Genomic DNA, 20,068 nt, shown 5'->3' with positions numbered 1-20,068 from the left:
TTCCTAGCATTGCCTGACCCTGTTACCAAGACGGAAGCAAAAGTTCACCTCTTTTCTCTTTGGCAATCCCAAGTAAGCAGGCATTTGTTTTTGGATGTCCTAAGATCCAAGTCTTCAAGGATGGCCTACTTTCCTTTCCCAGATTCCAATGCCAAAAGAGCCTCCAATGCATGAACTAGAGGACAGTGAGGTGGTCGCTGGGCCTAAGTGCTCTGATCCTATTCTGTGGCTGCCCTGAGGTTCTCTATGATATGAGGGGTGATGGCTGAGGAAGCAGTCTCTGACAGGCCATGTGCTGTGCCCTTGGGCACCCGGTGAACTCAGTGGCAGAGATGATTTGAATCTGGGTTTGCCTGATGTATTTCCTCTGATACCGGTATGTTTCCTTCTCAGCTGTTTGTGCACAGGGTCAATGCCAGGGCTGGAGCAGGGCTGGAGAAAGGCTGCTACTGACTCGTCCTTAGGCTCCAAAATTTTCATTTTCTTTTTTTTTTTTTTTTTTTTTTTTTTTTGGTCTTTTTGCCTTTTCTAGGGCCGCTCCTGCGGCATATGGAGGTTCCCAGGCTAGGGGTCCAATCGGAGCTATAGTCACCGGCCTACACCAGAGCCACAGCAACGCAGGATCCTTAACCCACTGAGCAAGGGCAGGGGTCGAACCCGCAACCTCATGGTTCCTAGTCGGATTCGTTAACCACTGCGCCATGACGGGAACTCCTAGGCTCCAAAATTTTCAAATGCATCTCAGAGAATTGCCCTTTCTTCGGTAACTGTGCTGCAATGTGTCCTGGGCAGCTCATCCCCACCCTGTAAGTTCACTGTGTTCTAAAGAGCACTTGGCTTTCTCCACCTCCTGCCATACCCATTGCTCTGTCCTTGTCCAGCCTTGTCATCTTCCATTGGGGTGATTTTGGTAGCCTCTAGTTTTGCCACTTCAGTTCATTTCCCCAGTATCAGATGTTTGATCAGCTGCGCCCTTTCTAAACCCTTTCCGCAGCTTCCCATTGACTTCCCATGAATTTCAAACTCCTTACGCTAGCATGCAGGCTGTATGTGAATAGCTTGTTTCTTGCTCCAGCTTTGGCTCTTTTTACGTCTCCCTTAGCTGTGACCCAGCCACAGTGAACTTCTCTCAGTTCCTTGACCGTGGGGCTGTTTTCTTGCCTTTACGCCTCAACACATTCTGTTGCTTCTGCGTGGAACATACTCTTTTTTTTTTTTTTTCCTCTCATTTCCTTTACTAGGTCTTGGCTCAGCCTTCACTTCCTCTGGGAACCCCCAAGTCAGTGCACCCTGATTCTCTGGCCCTCCCCTGACTTGGCATTAGAAAGTGTCTCAGGGCAGAGAATCCGCCCTTGTGTTCCCAGGGCTGTACTAGACACAGAAGATCTTTGCGCATGGGTGACTACAAAGGCCTTGAAGAGAAATTTATCACACTTGGTTTTACTGAATTACTCAGTGTTAGCAAGGATCAAGCAACTTTAAACAACCCATCCATTCTCTTTCTTTTTTTTTTAACCTATTCATTTTCAAGTGCCACCAGAAATCAACAGAGGAGAGGCTTCTAACATCATTCTTCCTGCTCTTTAAACGCAAAGGTGAACTTACTTGTGTTTAGGGTTTTTCATTGTACCTTTTCCTTACTCTTTTGCCTCATTCTTGGTAGCTGTCAGAGAGCTGGGACTGCATCAGTCCAGGACCTGGCAAAGCACTACATATATCATTTGTTGGTAACTGAGAGGGAACCTTAGGCTTGCTTGTAAGATTCTTTGTGAGTGGATGGAAAAGTGAATTTCCCCTGTTTCTGTTATATTACTAGTTCTGTGGTTTAAGTAGTTTAATTTCACAGTGCTGAAGTCCATTGTCACATGAGGATGCATGTGCCTAGTATCCATGAGGATGCAGGTTCAATCCCTGGCCTCACTCAGTGGGTTGAGGATCCAGTGTTGACTCAGGCTGTGACGTAGGTTGCAGATGGGGCTTGGATCTAGCATTGCTGTGGCTGTGGTGTAGGCCAGCAGCAGCAGCTCTCATTTGATCTCTGGCCTGGGAACTTCCATATGCCACAGGTGTGGCCTTAGAAAAAGAAAAAAATTGTCTACATTCTCCCTAAAACTTGTTATTTTCTGATTGTTGTAGTTGTTGTTGTTTTTGTTAATAGCCATACTAAAGAGTGTGAAGTAGTATCTCAGTGTGGTTCTGATGTACATTTCCTAAGTGATGTTGAACATCTTTTCATGTGCTTTTTGGCTATTTCTATCTCATTTAAAGTCCTTTGCCCATTTTTAATTACGTTGCTTGTTTTTTTGTTCTTAAGTTGTAAGAGTCCTTTGTATGTCCTGGATATTAAACCCTCATTAGATATATGATTTGCAGATTTTTTTTTTTTTTGCCATTTCTTGAGTTTTTTTCACTGTGTTGCCAGAGTCCTTTGATGTAGAAAAGTTAGATGTAGTCTAGTTTATCTGTGCTTTGGATATCACATCCAAGAAATCATTGCCAATTTGACTATCATAAAGCTTTTCTCCTGTTTTCTTCAGAGAGTTTTATAGTTCTAGGTTTTACATTTAGGTCTTTGTTCCATTTTGAGTTAATTTTGCATGTGGTTTATGGTAAGGGTCTAACTTCATTCTTCTGCGTGTGGATATCCACTTGTCCCAGCACCAGCTGTATATCCTTTTGAAAATCCAAATGTCCCATTTGTTGAAAGACTGTCACTTGCCAATTGAATTGGCATTTTTATTGAAATCAGTTGACTACATATAGGAGGGTTTATTTCTGGATTCCCTATTTTATTATGCCTATTTTTATGCCAATACCAACACTGTTTTGATGAGATTTTTGGTAAGTTTTGGAATAAGGAAGTATAATTCCAACTTTTTTCTTCTTTTTCATGATAGTTTTGGCTATTCATTTTCCCCTGGAGATTCCAGATGGATGGCATTGACTCTATATATTGCTTTGGGTAATATTGACATCTTGACAATATTGTCTTCCAGTCTATGAATACAGATGTCTTTCCATTTATTTGCGTCTCTCTTTTTTTTTTGACCACACCCGCAGCATGTGGAAGTTCCCCAGTTAGGGATTGAATTCATGCTGCAGCTGTGACTCAAGCCACAGCAGTGACAATGCTGGACTCTTTTTTTTTTTTTTTTTTTTTTTTTTTTTTTGCTTTTTAGGGCCCCACCTGAGGCATATGGAGGTTCCCAGGCTGGGGTCTAAACAGAGCTACAGCTGCCAGCCTACACCACAGCCACAGCAACATCAGATCCATGCCGTGTCTGTGACCTACACCACAGTTTAGGGCAATGCTGGATCCCTAACCCACTGAGTGAGGTCAGGGATTGAACCCGCAACTTCATGGTTCCTAGTCAGATTCGTTTCCACTGCACCATGATGGGAACTCCACAGTGCTAGATTATTAACCCACTGAGCCATGAGGGCACTCCGGTATTTTATTTTCTTTGATGCTGTTGTAAATGGAATTTTTTTTATTTCCTTTTTCAGTTGTTCAGTGTTAGTATGTAGAAATACAATTGCTTTTTGTGGGTTGATTTTGTATCCTGTGACTTTGCTGAATTTGTGAGTTCTTAGAGTTTTTTTGTGGTATCTGTAGGATTTTCTACATGTAGGATCATGTCATATGCGAACAGTGATAGTTTTACTTGTTCCTTTCCAATTTGGATGACTTTTATTTCCTTTCTTTCTTGTCTAATTTCTTTGGCTAGAACTTCTAATCACCTGTTAAATAGAACTGACAAAAGCAGGCATCTTTGTCTTATTTGTTTTTTTTCTTTTCTTTTTTCTTTTTTTGTCTTTATAGGGCTGCATCTGTGGCATATGGAAGTTCCCAGGCTAGGGGTCGAATGGGAGCTGTAGCTGCCAGCCTACTCCAGAGCCACAGCAACACCAGACCCCAGCCACGTCTGTGACCCACACCACAGCTCAGGGCAACGCTGGATCCTTAACCTACTGAGCAAGGCCAGGGATTGAACCTGCAACCTTATGGTTCCTAGTCGGATTTGTTTCCGCTGCGCCATGATGGGAACTCCTTATTTCTGATCTTAGAGGGAAAGTTTTCAGTCTTTCACCATTGGATATAATGTTAGCTGTGGGTTTCTCAAAATGGCATTTATTATATTGAGATAGTTTCCTCTTTTTTTTTTTCGGGCCACACCTGCAGCATATGGAAGTTCCCAGGCTAGGGATTGAATTGGAGCTGCAGCTGCTGGCCTACACTGCAGCCATAGCAGTGCGGGGTCAGAGGTACAAATGTGACCTCCACTGCAGCTTGCAGCAATGCTGGATCCTTAACCCACTGGGTGAGGCCAGGGATCAAACCTGCATCCTCATAGATACCAGTTGGGTTCTTAACTCACTGAGCTACAGTGGAAACTCTGAAATATACCTCTTACACCTCCGAGATATAATGTTCACTTATACCTAGTCTGTTGATTGTTTTTGAGAAGTAATTTAATATATTGTACAATTTACCCACTTACAGTGTATAGTTCAGTAATTTTTAGTATATTCACAGTGTCCTTGTAGTTTTTCCCCCTCTTTGCTTATCTCAGACTGGTTGGATAAAGAGTTTTCAGATGTATGAAGATTTGCTGAAAGGGTGTATCTTTTTGTAATTTTAGGACATCCTACTTTTGGAAAAGACTTAATGTCATCCAGTGTTTGAAGAGTTAGGAGTCATTCCCTTTGAACACTGTGTTAGCTCCAACTTCACATGAACATGCAACTTAGGTGTCTGTGGGGCTGCTCCCTGTGTCATTGACATTCATGAGGGCATGATATCCAAGTATGGGTATTGGTTTCCTGTGGGTGCTCTGCCCTTAGCATATCTACTCGGAGTCTCAAGTTGACCTCACCCTGGTATTTGTATAGAGGCCGCCAGACCATCCACCAGTAAATACTGTCCCACTCGTGGGGCAGTCTATAGGAAGGTATTGAGGGCTAACTGCTGGCAGTGGAAGAGGCTTCCCCTGTGGGGAGACCTTAGCAACTTGTGTTTGAATGCATGTGCTCTAGTAATTCCCTGTTCCCATGGGGAGTTGTGGAACCAGAGCCCTGTTGCTGGTGGCCAAGCATATTCTTCCTGGATGACCCTTGATCATTTTGTTATTTGCATTAGCCTTGAGTGGTGGTCGAGGGTCACCCAGGAAGCGTATGTGCTATAAACACAAACCCTCATCTTACTGTCAGGGATGGGATCACATGTGTTAGGCAAGGCCAGGACCCTCTGAACAGAGCAAGATGAGTGGCCTGCCATTCAGGTTAAGAAAACTCCTGGCAATGCTGCACTTGCATATGTTGATTGATAATTGCAGGGCAGTTGTGGTTGTTTGCTGCTTGGTCCGCGGAGGCATTAAAGGAATGGAGACCAACTTTTGGCAGCCTCTTCCATGTAAAGTAAGGAAGCTGATTATTTGAGCTGCTGTTTTTCTGGGGAAATGTACAGGTTTTAGTCTAATAGGAATCTTTCCAGCAGATTTACACAGCTGCTTCTTCTGATGGTTTTTAAAGGTCTCCTTCTGGCAAAAGGTAGCAGGCAGTTTGAGAGTCTAGAGTCCTTTGAACTGTGGAAGTCATTCTTTGAAGTGCTGTTCCTTTCCCTTTTCTCCTTTCCCTTCCCTTCCCTTTCCCTAACCCCTGTAAGCCAGTTATTAGGGCCATGTGTTGATTGGTGTCTTTTTCCACATCCTGCCCAGCAGGATGAGGGTAGCTGGTTTCACAGGAAAATGGGTGGGTCAGAGCCTTTCCTCCCTGTGCCTCTGAAACCCGTTGGTGCAGCTGGCCATAGAAGGGCAAAGGAGCATTACTGCAGAGGGAAGGCTCACAGGTTCAGGAGCACCATGTAGTGGGAACTCTGGTAGTATTAGGAAACAGATGCATTTGGTGCATGGAATGTGCCAGGAGAGAAAAGCAGTAGTCTAAGATGGGGCAGTGTATGTGAAATGGTTTCTTGCCAGTTACAGCAGGGAACAGTTGGAATGTAAATGTACAGCTACTTGGAAATGGTCAAAATAAGGCAACCCCATGTAACTGTATTTTTGAAGTATTTACTTAGGAATTTCTGTCATGGTGCAGTGGAAACGAATCCAACTAGGAACCATGAGGTTTCGGGTTCTATCCCTGGCCTCGCTCAGTGGGTTAAGGACCTGGCATTGCCGTGAACTGTGGTATAGGTCACAGACATGGCTCAGATCTGGTGTTGTGGCTCTGGCGTAGGCTAGCAGCAACAGCTCCAATTGGACCCCTAGCCTGGAAACCTCCATATGCAACAGGTGCAGCCCTCAAAAGACAAAAAAAAAAAAAAAAGAAAGAAAGAAATAGGTAAAGTATTTACTTACTTATTTTGTTCTTATTTTGTTTTTGGCAGACCTGCAGTATATGGAGTTCCTGGCTAGGGATCATATCCATCCAAGCCACACTCGCAACCCAAGCCACAACTGCAGCAATGCAGCAACCCATTGTGCCAGGCTCAAACCTGCGTCCCAGTGCTCTAGAGATGCTGCTAATCCTGTTGCACCACAAAGGGAAGTCCTGCTTTAAAAAAAAAAAAAACCCAAAACAAAAAACATTTTTTATTGTGGTAGAATATATATAACAAATTTTACCATTTTAATTTTTTTCTTTTTTTTTTTTTTTTTTTTTTTTTTTTTTTGCCGTACCTGTGACGTGCAGAAGTTCCCAGACCAGGGAACAAATCCATGCCATGGCAGTGATAATGCCAGATCCTTAACCTACTGAGCCACCAGGGAACTCTCAATTTTTATTTAAAAATTTTTTTTGGCCACATCCATGGAAAGTGGAAGTTCCTGGGCCAGTGATCGAATCTGTGCCACAGTAGTGACAACACCGGCTATTTAATCTACTAGCCCATCAGGGAACTCCTTAACTATTTTTAAGGGTACAGTTTAGTGGCATTAAGTACACTCACATTGTTACACAATTATAAAGTTATACCTTAGCCATCTTGGTTGTTGTTTTCATTATTGTGAGAGACTCAACTATCTCTTTTTTTTTTTTTGTCTTTTGTCTTTTGTTGTTGTTGTTGCTATTTCTTGGACCGCTCCCGCGGCATATGGAGGTTCCCAGGCTAGGGGTTGAATCGGAGCTGTAGCCACCGGCCTACGCCAGGGCCACAGCAACGCGGGATCCGAGCCGCGTCTGCAACCTACACCACAGCTCACGGCAACGCCGGATCGTTAACCCACTGAGCAAGGGCAGGGACCGAACCCGCAACCTCATGGTTCCTAGTCAGATTCGTTAACCACTGCGCCACGACGGGAACTCCTCAACTATCTCTTGATACTCATGTGTGGTTAATATCAGGCATCATGTGTGGGCTTCTACTATTTTACTCTGAGATGGTGGTGACTTGTTTCTCTTATTTCTCCCTTCTTGGGGAAATACCTCACTGTTTCTTTGTACATTGAAAATATTTAGACAAAACAAAAACCTGTTCATTTCTTTTTCTGACCTGCCCTCACTGAAACATCTTTGACAGGGTTGCCCAGCATGAGTCCCACCTTGCTGTGGCTGCCATAGTTCTTTAAATACCTGGGTGAAAGGAAGGGGGGGCAGTCTCTGGGGCCTCACACATCACCACCTTAGCTTTGGATAATTGAGGAAGCCAGTGGTGACTGTATGGGCCGAGGGTAATGACTTTGGAGACCCCAGAGAAAAAGCTTTGTGTGAGGTGCCTTTACAATCCTATATGGATCCAGCTGGCTATACTTTGTTGTTGTTATTGTTTTTAATTCAGTGAATTTTATTATATTTATAGTTGTACAGCCATCATCACAACCCAGTTTTACAACATTTCCATCCCAAACCCCCAGCCCATCCCTCCCCACCACAACTTGTCTCCTTTTGTATCCATAAGTTTTTCAAAGTCTATGAGTCAGTATCTGTTCTGCTAAGAAGTTCATTGTATCCTTCTTTTAGATTCTGCATATAAGTGATAGCATATGAAATTTGTGTCTCATTAACTTCACTTAACATGATCATTTCTAGGTCCATTCACGTTGTTGCAAATGCCATTATTTCACTCCTTTTTATTGCTGAGTAATTTTCCATTGTGTATATACACCACATCTTTATCCACTCCTTTGTTGGTGGACATTTAGGTTGTTTCCATGTCTTGGCTATTGTGTACAGTGCTGCAGTGAACATTGGGGTACATGTATCTTTTTGAGTCATGGTTTTCTCTGGATAGATGCCCCGGAGTGGGATTGCTGGATCAAATGGTAATTCTATTTTTAGTTTTTTGAGGAGTCTCCACACTGTTTTCATAGTGACTGCACCTGTTCCACTGATCTCTATTTCTGTTTTTGTGCCAGTACCATACTGTTTTGAGACTGTAGCCTTATAGTATAGTTTGAAGTCAGGGAGCCTGATTCCTCCAGCTTCATTTTTCTTTCTTAGGATGGCTTTGGCTATTCTGGGTCTTTTGTGCTTCCAAACAAACTTGGAAATATTTTGTTCTAGTTCTGTGAAAAATGCCATTGGTGATTGCCATTGGGGTTGCATTGAATCTGTAAATTGCCTTTAGTAATATAGTCATTTTGACAGTATTGATTCTTCTAATCCAAGAGCATGGTGTATATATCTTTCCATCTGTTTGTGTTATCATTGACTTCTTTCATCAGCATCTTATAGTTTTCAGAGTACAGGTCTTTTGTCTCTCTCTCTTTTTTTCCTTTTTTGCTTTTTAGGGCTGCACCCATGGCATATGGAAATAAGTTCCCAGGCTGTGGGTTGAACTGGAGCTACAGCTGCCGGCCTACACCACAGCTGCAGCAACGTGTGATCCAAGCTGAGTCTTTGACCACCACCACAGCTCACAGCAATGCCAGATCCTTAACCCACTGAATGAGGCCAGGGATTGAAACCCTCATCCTCATGAATCCTAGTTAGGTTCATTAACCGCTGAGCCACAAAGGGAACTCCTTTTCTCTCTCTTTTTTTTCTTTTGTCTCTTTAAGTAGGTTTATTTTAGGTATTTTATTCTTTTTGATGTGACAGTAAATGGGATTATTTACCAAATTCTCTTTCTGATCTTTCATTGTTAGTATATAGAAATGCAGTTGATTTCTTTTTTTTTTTCCTTTTTTTTTTTTTTTTTTTGCTATTTCTTGGACCGCTTCCGCAGCATATGGAGGTTCCCAGGCTAGGGGTCGAATCGGAGCTGTAGCTGCCGGCCGACGCCAGAGCCACAGCAACGCAGGATCCGAGCCGCGTCTGCGACCTACACCACAGCTCACGGCAACGCCGGATCATTAACCCACTGAGCAAGGGCAGGGACCGAACCCGCAACCTCATGGTTCCTAGACGGATTCGTTAACCACTGCGCCAAGATGGGAACTCCGAAATGCAGTTGATTTCTGTGTATTATATTGGTGTCCTGCAACTTTACCAAATTCATTGATGAGCTCTAATAGTTTTCTGGTAGAGTCTTTAGGATTTTCTAGGTATAGTATCATGTCATCTGCAGTGATAGTTTGACTTCTTCCTTTCCAATTTGATTCCTTTTATTTCTTTTTCTTCTCTGATTGCCATGCTTAGGACTTCCAAAACTATGTTGAATAGTAGTGGTGAGAGTGGACATCTTTGTCTTGTTCCTGATCTTAATGGGAATTCTTTCAGATTTTCACCATTGAGAATGATGTTAGCTATGGGTTTGTCATATATGGCCTTTATTATGTTGAGGTAGGTTCCCTCTATGCTCTCTTTCTGGAGGTTTTTTTTTTGTTTTTGTTTTGTTTTGTTTTGAAATCAGAAATGGGTGTTGGATCTTATCAAAAGCTTCTTCTGTATCTATCGAGGGGATCATATGGTTTTTATTCTTCAGTTTGTTAATGTGGTGTATCACACTGATTGCTTTGTGGATATTGAAAAATCCTTGCATCTCTGGGATAAATCCCACTTGATCATGGTGTAGAATCCTTTTAACGTATCGCTGGATTCGGTCTGCTAGTGTTTTGTTGAGGGTTTTTGCATCTGTGTTCATCAGTGATATTGGCCTGTAATTCCTTTCCTTTCTTCTTTCTTTCCTTCCTTTCTCACCCAAAGCATGTGAAAGTTCCCAGGCTAGGGGTTGAATCGGAGCTGTAGCTGCCGGCCTCAGCCACAGCAATGCCAGATCTGAGCCATGTCTGCAACCTGCACCACAGTTCATGGCAACACCAGATCCCCAACCCACTGAACAAGACCAGGGATCAAACATTGTCCGCATGGATACTAGTTGGATTCATTTCTGCTGTGTCACAACAGGAACTCCTGTAGTTTTCTTTTTTGTGTGGTTTCTCTGTCTGCTTTTGGAATCAGGGGTAATGGTGATCTCATAAAATGAGTTTGGGAGCATTCCTTCCTCTGCAGTTTTTGGAATAGTTTCAGAAGGATACGTGTTAACTCTTCTCTAAATGTTTGATAGAATTCGCCTATGTAGCCATCTGGTCCTGGACTTTTGTTTGTTGGAAGTGTTTTAATCACAGTTTCAATTATAGTACTTGTGATTGTACTGTTCATCTTTTTTTATTTCTTCTTGGTTCAGTCTTGGAAGATTGCACTTTTCTAAGAATTTGTCCATTTCTTCTAGGTTGTCCATTTTATTGGCATATAGTTGCTTGTAGCAGTCTGTTGTAACTTCTTTTTCATTTGTATTTTTGTTGATTTGAGTCCTCTCTCTTTTTTTCTTGATGAGTCTAGCTAAGGGTTTATCAATTTTGCTGATCTTTTCAAAGATCCAGCTTTTAGTTTGATTGATCTTTTCTATGGTTTTCTTCATTTCTATTTCATTGATTTCTCTTTATTATTTCTTTCCTTGTGCTAACTTTGGGTTTTTGTTCTTTCAGTAGTTGCTTTAGGTGCAATGTTAGGTTGTTTTTTTGAGATTTTTCTTGTTTCCTGAGGTAGACTTGTATTGTTATAAACTTTCCTCTTAGAACTGCTTTTGCTGCATCCCAGAGGTTTTTGGTTTGTTGTGTCTTTGTTGTCATTTCCTTCTAGGTATCTTTTAATTTCCTCTTTGATTTCTTCAGTGATCCATTGGTTGTTTAGTAGCATGTTTTTTAGTCTCCACATGTTTGTGTTTTTTTGCAGTTTTTTTTCTTGTTGATTTCCAATCATATAGCATTGTGGTCAGAGAAGATGATTGATATGATTTCAATTTTCTTAAATTTACCAAGGCTTGATTTGTGGCCCAGAATGTGATCAAGCCTAGAGAATGTTCTGTGTGCACTTGAGAAGAGTGTGTATTCTGCTGCTTTTGGATAGAATGTTCTAAAAATATCTATTAAGTCCATCTGGTCTAATGAATCATTTAAGGCCTGTGTTTCCTTGTTAACTTTCTGGATGATTTGTCCATTGCTATAAATGGGTGTTCTCTACTATTATTGTGTTATTGTCAATTTCTCCTTTTGAAGAGTTCCATTCGTGGCACAGCGGAAATGAATCCGATTAGGAACCATGAAGATGTGTGTTCTGTCCCTGGCCTTGCTCAGTGGGTTAAGGATCTGGCGTTGCCATGGGCTGTGGTGTAGGTCACAGGCATGGCTTGGATCTGGTGTTGCTGTGGCTGTGGCGTAGGCTGGCAGTTGTACCTCCGATTGGACCCCTAGCCTGGGAACCTCCATATGCCATGGGTGTGGCCCTAAAAAGCAAAAAAAAAAAAACCCCACAAAAAAACAAACCAATTCTCCTTTTAAGGTTGTTAGCAGTTGCCTTGTATGTTGAGGTGATCCTATGTTGGGCGTATATATGTTTATAATTGTTATATCTTCTTGGATTGCCTCTTTGATCGTTATGTAATATCCTTTGTCTCTTATACTGTTCTTTATTTTAAGGTCTGTTTTGTCTGATATGAGTATTACTACTCCAGCTTTTGTTTGATTTCTGTTTGCATGGAATATTTTCTTCCATCCTCTCACTTTCAATTTGTATGTGTCCCTAGAACTGAAGTGGGTCTCTTGAAGACAGCATATATATGGGTCTTGTTTTTGTATCCATTCAGCCAGTCTCTGTCTTTTGGTTGGGGCATTTAGTCCACTTATATTTAAGGTAGTTATTGATATGTATGCTCATATTCCCATTTTGTTAACTTTTTTGGATTTGTTTTTGTTGGTCTTTTTTTGTTTGTTTGTTTGTTTGATTTTTAGGGCTGCACCTATGGCATATGGAGGTTCCCAGGCTAGGGATTGAATTGGAGCTACAGCTGCCAGCCTATACCACAGCCACAGCAACAGGGGATCCTAACCACATCTGCAACATACACCACAGGTCACGGCAACATGGGATCCCTGATCCACTGAGTGAGGCCAGGGATCAAAGCCATAGCCTCATGGTTCCTAGTCAGATTCGTTTGCACCGCAACACGATGGGAACTCCTATCCTGCTTTTTCTGAACACAGATCTTTGTGTCTTCATTTTCCACTGCTCCACAACAGGAACTCCCTTGTTGGTCTTTTTTCTTCCCTTCTCTTGTTCTCTTCACTTGTGGTTTGATGACTATCTTCAGTGTTGTGTTTGGATTGCTTTTTCTTTTTTGTGTATGTATCTATTGTAGATTTTTGGCTTGCAGTTACCATGAAGTTTTGATATAGGAGTGTGTGTATGTATAGATATAACATTGTTTTAAGTTGTTGGGCTCTTAGTTGCAACCACGTCTGCAACCTGCATCACAGCTCACAGCAGTGCCAAATCCTTAACCCATTGAGTGAGGCCAGGAATTGAACCCAAATCCTTGCGGATACTAGTGAGGTTCATTACTGCTGAGCCATAATGGGAACTCCCCCTTGCTTTTCTCGAAAGCTTTTTGCTTTCTCCTTCAAATCTAAGTGAGAGTCTTGCTGGGTAGAGTAATCTTGGTTGGAGTTTTTTTCCTTTCATCACTTTACGTATATCATGCCACTCCCTTCTGGCCTGCAGAGTTTCTGCTGAAAAATCAGCCAGTAACCTTAGCAGGGTTCCCCTTTTATGCTTTCAGTATTTTCTCTTTGTCTTTAATTTTGGTCAGATGATTAACACATATCTTGGGGTGTTTGTTCCTCCTTGGGTTTACTTTATATGGTACTTGTGCTTCCTGGATTTGAGTGAGTGATTCCTTTTCCATGTTAGGGAAGTTTTCAGCTATTATCTCTTCTGGCCCTTTCTCTCTTTTCCTTCTGGCACCCCTGTAATACAGATGTTGGTGTGTTTAATGTTGTTCCAGAATTCTCTTAAACTGTCTTCATTTCTTTTCAGTCTTTTTTCTCTTTTCTGTTCTGTGTCAGTGATTTCCAGTAGTCTGTCTTTCACCTTATCCATTTTTCTGCCTCCTGTATGATGTTGTTGGTTTCTTCTAGTGAGTTTTTCATGTTACTGTATTTTGCATCTCTGCTTGCTTAATCCTTAAATCTTGAATTTCTTTGCTCATCGTTTCTTGTAATTTATTAATCCTTGCCCCCAGTTTATTTTCAAGATCTTTTTTTTTTCTTGTCTTTTTTCTTTTTTAGGGCCACACCTGTGCATCTGGAAGTTCCCAGGCTAAGGGTCCAATTGGAATTGTAGTTGCTGGTCTAAGCCACAGCCACAGCAATGCCAGATCTGAGCCACACTTGCAACCTACACCACAGCTCATGGCATATTCCCAAGATCTGAATCATCTTTACTGTCATTAGTCTAAAGTCCTTTTCATGGATGCTGGTAATCTCCAGCTCACTTAGCTATTTTTCTGGGTTTTTTTCCTGTTCCCTTATTTGAGCCATAAATCTCTTTTTATTTTGTATAGATTTTTGGTGTGTCTCTTTTTTGCAGACAATAGGATTATAGCCTCTCTTGCTTCTGATGTCTGAAGTTGGTATGGGGGCTTGATGCAGGCTTCCTGATGGGAGGGACTGGTGCCTGTGCACTGGTAGGTGAAGCAAATTCTTATCCCTCTGGTGGGTGGGGCTTTGTCTCTGGGTGTGATTAGAGGAGGCTGTGTACCTAGGGGGTTTTTAGGCAGCCTGTTTGCTGATGGGTGGAGCTGTTGTTTGGCCTGGGGCTTCTCAGCCCTGATGGATGGGGCCAGATTTTTCAAAAGTGGCTGTCTCTAGAGGAGTTCATGTTGACAATTATTCCTGAGATCTTTGCCTCCATGTCCTTACCCCACAACAAACTGCAGTAACCCCTGTTTTCCCAGGAAGATCCTCCAAGAACTGCAGGCAGATCTGACCCAGATTCCTATGGAATCTCTGCTTTGCCCTGGGACCCAGTGCACATGAAAGCCTATGTGCGCCTTTCAAGAGTGGAGTCTCCGGGATTTCCCATTGTGGTACAGTGGAAATGAATCCGACTACTATCAGTGAAGATGCCGGTTCGATCCCTGGCTTTTCTTAGTGGGTTGGCGATCCCGTGAGCTGTGATGTAGATTGCAGATGTGGCTCAGATCCTGAGTTACTGTGGCTGTGGCGTAGACTGGCAGGTGTAGCTCTGGTTCAACCCCTAGCTCAGAAACTTTCATGTTCCACAGATGTGGCTGTATAAGGCAGGGAAAAAAAAGAGTGGAATCTCTGTTTCCCCCAGCTCCATGGAGCTCCTGCGCACAAGCCCTGCTGGCTCTCAATGCCAAATGCTCTGGGGACTCCTCCTCCCAATGCCATATCCCCAGACATGGGAACCTGACGTGGGTCTCAGAACCCTCACTCCCATGGGTGAGCCTCTGTGATACAGTTTCTTTCCAGTCTCTGGGCTTCCCACCCAGTGGATATGGGATTGCTTATGTTGCATTAATTGCTCCTCCTACCATCTCGATGTGGCCTCCTTTCTGTCTTCTGGAGTAGAATATCGTTTTTGATAGTTTGCAGTCTATTTTGTTGAAGGTTGTTCAAAAGTTGGTTATAATTTTGTTGCTTTTATGAGAGAAGGTGAGCTTCAGTCCTTCTACTCCACCATCTTAATTCTGTCTCCCAGCTGCCTGTACTTTGGGTCCAGCATGTCTTGGCCCTTGCTGAAGAATGGCTTGTCCCTGTGGCCTTGATCTTGCATTATTCTGCTAAGCGCTACCTTGGATTGAACTACTTTAGGCACTTTTGGCAAATAGTTTCTGCCATCTTAGCTGGAGCCAGAAACCAAGGGACTGGAAGCAGTGATTCCAAGAAATTTTCCTCCGAAACGGAAGGTTTCAGAGGAAACCTTCCTCCAGTGGTTCTTTTTTTTTGTTCTTTTTAGGGCTGTACCTGCAGCTTATGGAAGTTCCCATGCTAGGCATCGAATTGGAGCTACAGCTGCCAGCCACAGCCACAGCAACTTGGGATCTGAGCCATGTCTGCGACCTATACTACAGCTCACAGCAATGCTGGATCCTTAACCCACTGAGCGAGGCTAGGGATTGAACCCTCATCTTCATGGATCCTAGTTGGGTTTGTCAATCACTGAGCCACAAAGTGAACTCCCTGAAGCTCTTGATTACAGATACTACCTCCTGTTTCTTTAGCTGCTTAAGGCATTGAGATGATTTCCATTAGAAAATCAAATGTAAATGTTTTCCAAGAACCACTGCTGTGTTAAAAGAGTCTCTACATCCATTGCTTTTCCTTTTTTCCTGCTTTTTACCAAGAAATATTTGAGAAGGGAGATGCGTAATCATTTGCTAACCAGAATTTTTGTGTATGTGCTTTTTCAAAGGTACATGGGAATAGGACTCTCAGCTCAAGGAGTCAGCATGAACAGACTTCCTGGTGAGTCACTGGTTAAGAGGACATTTGTTCTGCTCTCTTGATCCATTCTTTGTTGAGAGTCATGGTGGCAGCCAACAGACTGGAGAGGACTTTGTTTGTTGGCTGCCTACGCCAAGCCAAGCCATTGGGTGGAGGATCCTGAAAGGTGGCCATTGGGCTGGAATGGTATGGGCTTCCATTCCAAAAATTAATGGGCAAATGATTGTCCTTCATGGAATTTGAACTGTTTACATTTAAAACCAAGCAACCTGAGCTTGCCCCCAGTGGGGATACACCCCAGTAGCCCTCACTCCCATTGGCCTTTGCTTGACCAGTCTGAGACATTTACCATGTTAATGACCACAGTCTTTTTTGAGTATAGTTGATTTACAGTGTTGTGCTAATTTCTGCTCTGCAACAAAGTGACTTAGCCATACACACACACCACACACACACGCACGCACATGTACATTCTTTTTTTTTTTTTTTTTTTTTTTTTTGTTCCCGGGCCAGGGATAGAACCTTTGCCACAACAGTGACCCAAGCGACTTCAGTGAGAACTCTGAATCCTTAACCTACTGCACCGCAAGAGAACTCCTTTTTTTTTTTTTTAAATACTACTTTCCATTATGGTTCATCCCAGGAGATTGAGTTTAATTAGTCTATCCATTCTAAATGTAGTAGTTTACATCTCCTACCCCCAAACTCCCAGTCTATCCCTTTCCCTCCCCTTTCCCTCTTGGCAATCACAAGTCTGTTCTCTGTGTCTGTGAGTCCGTGTCTGTTTTGTAGATAGGTTCATTTGTGCCATATTTTATATTCCACGTATGAATGATACTGTGTGGTATTTGTCCCTTTCTGACTTCACTTAGTATGATAATCTTTAGTTGCATCCATGTTGCTGCAAATGGCATTATTTTGTTCTTTTTATAGCTGAGTAGCATTCCATTATGTATTTACACACACACACACACCCTGCATCTTCTTAATCTATTCATCTGTCAGTGAACCTTTAGGTTGTTTCCAAGTCTTGGCTGTTGTGGATAGTGCTGCAGTGAACATTGGGGGTTGTGTATCCCGTTGAATAATTGTTTTGTCTGGGTGTATGCCCAGGAGTGGGATTTCTAGATCATATGGTATTCTATTTTTAGTTTTCTGAGGAACCTCCACACTGTTTTCCATAGTGGTTGCATTAACTTACTTACACTGCTCCCAGCACTGTAGGTGTGTTCCTTTTTCTCCACACCTTTCCCAGGATTTATTTGTAGACTTTTTAATGATGGCCAGTCTGACCACTGTGAGGTCATACCTCATTGTGGTTTTTATTTTTTTATTTATTTATTTATTTATTTTTATTTTGGCCACACTCATGACATGCAGAAGTTCCAAGGCCAGGGACTGAACCTGTGTCCACAGCAGTGACAATGCCAGGTCTTTAACCTGCTGAGATATCAGGGAACTCCGACCTCATTGTTTTGATTTGCAGTTTTTAATAATTAGTAATGTTGAGCATCTTTTCCTGTGTCTACTGGCCATCTGTATGTTAATGACCGTGGTCTTTAAGTGACCTCCCATGTGGAACACATTTGGGATAATTTCTTTTTCTTTCTTTTTTTTGGGGTGGGTGGGGGCATGGCGTGCAATGGCTTGATGGGATCTCAGTTCTCAGACCAGAAATTGAATCTGGGGAGTTCCTATTGTGGCGCAGTGGAAATGAATCCGATTAGCAACCATGAGATTGACCCTGGACTACAGCAGTGAAAGTGCTGAGTCCTAGCCACCTAGACCACCAGGGAACTCCCTGGGGGCAATTTCTTTTTTTTTTTTTTTTTTTTTTTTTTTTGTCTTTTTTGCTATTTCTTGGGCCGCTCCCGCGGCATATGGAGGTTCCCAGGCTAGGGGTCCAATCCGAGCTGTAGCCACCGGCCTATGCCAGAGCCACAGCAACGCGGGATCCGAGCCGCGTCTGCGACCTACACCACAGCTCACGGCAACGCCGGATCGTTAACCCACTGAGCAAGGCCAGGGACCGAACCCGCAACCTCATGGTTCCTAGTCGGATTCGTTAACCACTGCGCCACGACGGGAACTCCGGCAATTTCTTAATAAACAGGAAGAAGTGTACGAGACTTAGGTTTACAGTCAGTAACCTCAGATTTGTGGAATGTCCTGGGCCTTGCAGATGGGCCTCCTCTACCACTCAGACATCTTTTCAGCTGTCTTCTGCCTAGCAGCTCATGCATACGCCTGTACTTGCCACGGTTATGGGGACAGAAGCCTCCACCAGAAGCTGGTGCGTTCCAGAAAATGATCCTAAGTCCATTTGTTCCTAGAGCGGCATAAATGACATGGTGCAAACTGCCCTGTCACTGTGACAGAGGCAGGCAAAGTCCTTGTGTTTTTGCCTGGGCCCTCTCTACTTTTTTATGCCTCTGACACAGAGGAGGCAGCTGGCTTTTTCCACAGAGGGAGCAGCACTTAAACCTTATGTCTTTTCCAGTCTGTTCAATAGCAATCTGATTTTTTTTTTCTAATTGACTAATTTCAAGTATTGAAATTTAGACTTGCTCAGGATTCAACTAATTGTCAGGAATCTGACTTTTTAAAAAATGTTGGCTTTGATCTGAGCAGAAACTGGCCTTTAGTTATTAATCAGAATGTGTGTGGCATGTTTGGCCTCTTTGTGTAACATGCAGCTGTGATCTCTGTTATACAAGCCCTTGGCCTCAGCTGAATAGATATGTCTACAGTGTCCCTTCCTCTGCCTCTTTGTGAACAAGGGGCTTAGAAAAATAATTTCCTGGAGTTCCCATTGTGGCTCAGTGGTAACAAACCGGACTAGTATCCATGGGGATGTGGGTTCAATCCCTGGCCCTGCTTAGTTGTTTAAGCATCGAGTGTTGCCTTGATCATAGGATGCAGATGTGGCTTGGATCTGACATTGCTGTGGCTGTGGCATAGGCTGGTGGCTACAGCTCTAGTTCGACCCCCCAACCCCCAAATCTCCATATGCTGCAGGTGCGGCCCTAAAAATAAAAGATGGGGAATTCTCTTGTGGCGCAGTGGAAACGAATCCAACTAGTATCCATGAGGATGTGGTTTTGATCCCTGGCCTTGCTCAGTGGGTTGGAGATCTCGCGTTGCCGTGAGCTGTGGTGTCAGTCACAGACACCGTTCTGATCTGGAGTTGCTGCGGTTGTGGTGTAGGCTGGCAGCTATAGCTCCAGTTCGACCCCTAGCCTGGGAACTTCCATATGCTGCAGGTGTGGCCCTAAAAAGCAAAAAAAAAAAAAAAAAAAAAAAAGATGGGGCCATGTGGAGCTGGCTTAGTCTGTTCACTTTGTTCATAAGATGGGGCTTTGGACCCTTCTGGGCTGCTTAGAGGTCAGCTGCAGATCACGTGCTCTAACATTGTTAATGTAATTTTGCAAAGTCAAACCCTGCCTGGGCATAGTGGTAGCCCCATAAGGAGAAAGGGCCTGGGGACAGTGGATAACATGTTAGTCTCCACACTGACAAACCAGGAGAGCTGGCATCTAACTGGTACATCTCTTTTTGACAAGAGAAAGGGGCCTGGGTATTCTATGGGTATTGCGCCAGTCTTTATTTTCACTCTGCATGCCAGCTCCTGAGGGTTTTTCTTCCTGCCATATCTGATCATCTCTCTGATTATTCCTTAAGGTGGAAAGTAGGAATCAGGTTACATCTAGATAGGGATTCTCCCTAGAAATGACGGATGCCTCTGGTTTTTCCGGATATGGGGCTGGCTCAATGCCTGGGCGGACCTGGCACAGGACTGATGCAGGGGTAGAGGGGAGACAGTGTCTCAGTAATGATGGTGAGCCTTCCACTCTTCATCTCAGAACTGGGTTTGGAAGATCAGAATCCCCTTTGGTGCTTTCCAGTTTCTGAAGATCACTTTTTTTTTCTGTGTTATAACATTCTCCCAAACTGAAAGTATCATCATTCATAAACGGTTATACCTGAAACTGCTTGCCTGTACTTTGGTGGTGAGGTGCAAGATGGAGAATGGTAGCAGCTAAAGTCTTTCTGCCAGTTACTTCTGGTTTCTGAGAGGCCATTGTTAGAGATGAAGATTGTTTGGACTGTTTGGCTGTATGGTTGGTGGGAGGGGTGTGATGGTAGTAGCCTTAGTCACTAAGTGTCTAGAATTTGAGACTTTGATGTTAACTCCAGATGAGATGTTTGAGGGTTGATTTATTTCCTTGTTACACATGGGTTTAGTGGAGGATAGTGGTTGGCGTGGTTACTGCAACTTCACAGTGGTGTCTCAGCCGGGCATGTAGGGGCGACTAAGAGTTTGCCAGATGGTTCTGGGCGATATTTCTGTAGGCCCTGCAAATGGATCCATAGGTTGT

General features: G+C 43.1%; 1 protein-coding gene across 3 annotated transcripts in view; it reads left to right on the top strand.

The window, feature by feature from the left end:
- RANBP10 (RAN binding protein 10) overlaps positions 1-20,068 on the top strand; it is a 76,407-nt gene that overhangs the window by 14,872 nt on the left and 41,467 nt on the right. For all 3 annotated transcript variants that reach the window (XM_084960024.1, XM_003355780.6, XM_084960023.1), the window contains exon 3: positions 15,658-15,710. Coding sequence is in view for 2 of the 3 variants with exons in the window: in XM_003355780.6 (XP_003355828.4) it covers positions 15,658-15,710 (53 nt within the window). In the remaining variant the exon portion in view is untranslated. The remainder of the gene's footprint in view (positions 1-15,657; positions 15,711-20,068) is intronic.

The sequence above is a fragment of the Sus scrofa genome, chromosome 6 (assembly GCF_054392235.1).
Source record: "Sus scrofa isolate SSC_HxYL_T2T_F1_AM1 chromosome 6, Sscrofa_HxYL_maternal_Yorkshire_Landrace_v2.0, whole genome shotgun sequence".
NCBI classification, from domain to species: Eukaryota; Metazoa; Chordata; class Mammalia; order Artiodactyla; family Suidae; genus Sus; species Sus scrofa.
The sequence above is the reverse complement of the archived record's forward strand: the minus strand, read 5'-3'. Positions and strand labels throughout refer to the sequence as shown.